This window comes from Frankliniella occidentalis, unplaced genomic scaffold, assembly GCF_000697945.3.
Source record: "Frankliniella occidentalis isolate FOCC.00 unplaced genomic scaffold, Focc_3.1 Scaffold428, whole genome shotgun sequence".
Classification (NCBI taxonomy): Eukaryota; Metazoa; Arthropoda; class Insecta; order Thysanoptera; family Thripidae; genus Frankliniella; species Frankliniella occidentalis.
In genome coordinates, this window is record NW_026267549.1 from 1 (window position 1) to 2663 (window position 2663).

The 2663-nt window shown below is 59.5% G+C and overlaps 1 protein-coding gene across 1 annotated transcript; it reads left to right on the forward strand.

The window, feature by feature from the left end:
- Positions 1–279: 279 nt before the first annotated feature.
- LOC113203949 (uncharacterized) lies at positions 280–2543 on the forward strand. Its single transcript, XM_052274719.1, has one exon. It carries the CDS (start codon positions 742–744, stop codon positions 2074–2076), a length of 1335 nt encoding a protein of 444 aa, XP_052130679.1. The 5' UTR covers positions 280–741; the 3' UTR covers positions 2077–2543.
- Positions 2544–2663: the final 120 nt, after the last annotated feature.

Genomic DNA, 2663 nt, shown 5'->3' on the forward strand with positions numbered 1-2663 from the left:
CCCCCCCCCAACCCTTCCACTTCGCCTATTTTTGATGGCCTCCATTATGTCCGCTCAATGCGGAAGGGAGGCAGTCCCGGGCTCATTGAAGCCGAACATCGCTCAGGCCGGTCGTTGTCCAGCGACACGCTCGTTAGGCATTCTCATACCGTTGGGCCAGGTCTCGTGGGAATGAGAGAGAGGGAGAGGGGGGGGGGGCAGGAGAGAGGAAGAATTCGAATTGGAGAAAGAGAGAAGGGGGAGAGAGGAAGGAGGAAGGAGAGAGGAAGGAGGAAGGAGAGAGGAAGGAGTGAGGGGGGTTAGAAGATGAAGTCCAGGCCCCTCCCCCGGGGCGAGGCTTGAGAGCTCCTGCGGACGGGTGGGTAGGCACACCCGCCACACAGCTGAGTGGAGCGAGAGGCCTGCGCTGGTATAGCCAGGCGCTAGGCGCTCTCGCCTCGCGGGGTTAGTGAGTGAGCGTAAAAGTGAGAGTGAGCGAAAAAGCGAGAGTGATAGTGGGCGAACAAGTGAGAGTGAGTGAGTGAGTGAGTGAGTGAGTGAGTGAGTGAGTGAGTGAGTGAGTGAGTGAGTGAGTGAGTGAGTGACAATGCTCCATGGTCTGGTGGTCCGGCCGCGAGCTGACCGTGGGGGCTTTGCTCTTCTCTTGCAGGTGACGCCCGAGCGGGGCGGAGCGGGGGCGGCCCGAGGGGCGGCTAGCGGCGGTGCCTGTGGGCGGGGCAGGCGGGGCCCGGGGACGGCGCGATGCCCAAGCCCACGCCGGTGGAGGACCTGATGATCCCGCCGCAGGACAACAAGATCTGCGGGGTGATCTGCCTGTGCCAGCTGACGGCCGTGCTCAGCTCGGTGGCGCTCGTCTACCTGTCCGTGGCCGTGTACATGCCGTCGCTGCGCGCCTTCAACTCGGGCGTGGGCGAGGTGCCCGTCATGTGCACCACGACCCGCGCGCTGAACCGCGACAGCTGCGACTGGGGCACGTGCGGCGAGTGGTGCCTCAGCAAGTCCTCGGGGGCGTGCATCCAGATCCACGTGTCGCTGCGACGAAACGGCTCCAGCCTGCTGTTCGCAAACTGCAGCCACACGGCCAACAAGACGTGCTACGGCATCGACCAGGAGAACGCCAAGAAGAGCCGCTGCATCGCCGACGAGTGCAAGAACCTGACGGGCACCTTCAACTGCACGATGGGCACGTGCATCAACATCACGGACGCGTTTAAGTGCGAGTTCAGCGAGACAGACCCGCCGCTCAAGTGCTCCGGGCGGCGCGGCAAGATCACGTGCATCGAGATGGACGGGCTGCAGAACTGCCACCGCGGCATGTGCGAGCGCATCCGCCCGCCCTACAACTGCGACCGGCGCTGCGTGGACATCCCCACGCGCAACAAGAACACCATCATCCTGAGCGGGGACAAGGTGTACCTGTCGCGCTGCCAGCGGGCCGTCGTCAACGACTCGGACCAGGAGGTGTGGCACAGCCGGCAGGACAACATCCTCATGGCGAGCTGCCACACCATCCTCAACACGACGCGCGGCGTCGAGGCCACAGACTGCATCAACGGCACGCTCCTGGACAAGAGCGCGCTCACCGACCTCACCAACTTCACGTACCTGTCCCACCTAAGTGTGTGGAACCCTGTTCCGCTGGACGAGACGCGGCAGGTGGCGCCGCCCGAGCAGGACCTCGTCATCGCCAACGAGTCCAAGCTCCTAATCAACCTGGAGGGCTGCGTCAACACGCTGCGCGACGAGTGCCGCGAGTTCCTGCGCGACTACGGCAAAGACGGCACGGACCACAACGCGCGCGCGCGCTTCCCCTGCTTCTACGCCGAGTGGAACACGGAGATGGTCGTGGCGCGCTTCGACCTCGATGCCACGTACCGCGAGTTCGTCGTGGCCTCGGTGCTGCCCTCCGTCCTGTTCATCATCTCCTGCCTGACGCTGCTGCTCTGTCAGCGCACCGTCGAGGTGGGCGACGACGCCAAGATGCGCTTCAAGTGCTGCGGGACCTCCATCGCCATCAGCAAGGACGGCTCCCTCAGCGCGCTCGACACGGGCGGCCCCGACCCGTCGGCCCTCTGAGACCCCTCACGTAAGCGCGCCAGATAATCCTGCTTGGGACGCCAAATATCTGTTTTAATGTACACTGTGTCACCGGAAACAATCGGATATCGTGCTCGCCGCAACGAGTCGCGGACGCGCGAAAACACAAACACAGCGTGTCTGAGTCACTTGTGGCAAGGCCTTCGTAGATCGAAAGCAAGATAGTCTAGAGTAATAGCAACAATATTTTTGAAAAGACACAAAAAACGTTAACAATTCTTGTTAACCATAAACGGACCCTTAGTAAAGAAAATTTTCTATTTTATAGTTTCGAGCAATATTTTTTTAATATAGAAGTTCGCGCCGCGTCATAGCGCCCTCTCACTTGTACAATCTATTTTTCGACGCCATGTAGGCATTTCATGCAATTGAAGTTAGTGATTTTGAAGTTGGGATTATTAAGATTTGCGGCAAAAATAGTACGGAAATGGCGTAGACAGCGTACACCGAATATTGAACGTCTAACACGTACAGACGTAACGTAAGACGTAACGTAAGACGTAACGTAAGACGTAACGTAAGACGTAACGTAAGACGTAACGTAAGACGTAACGTAAGACGTAACG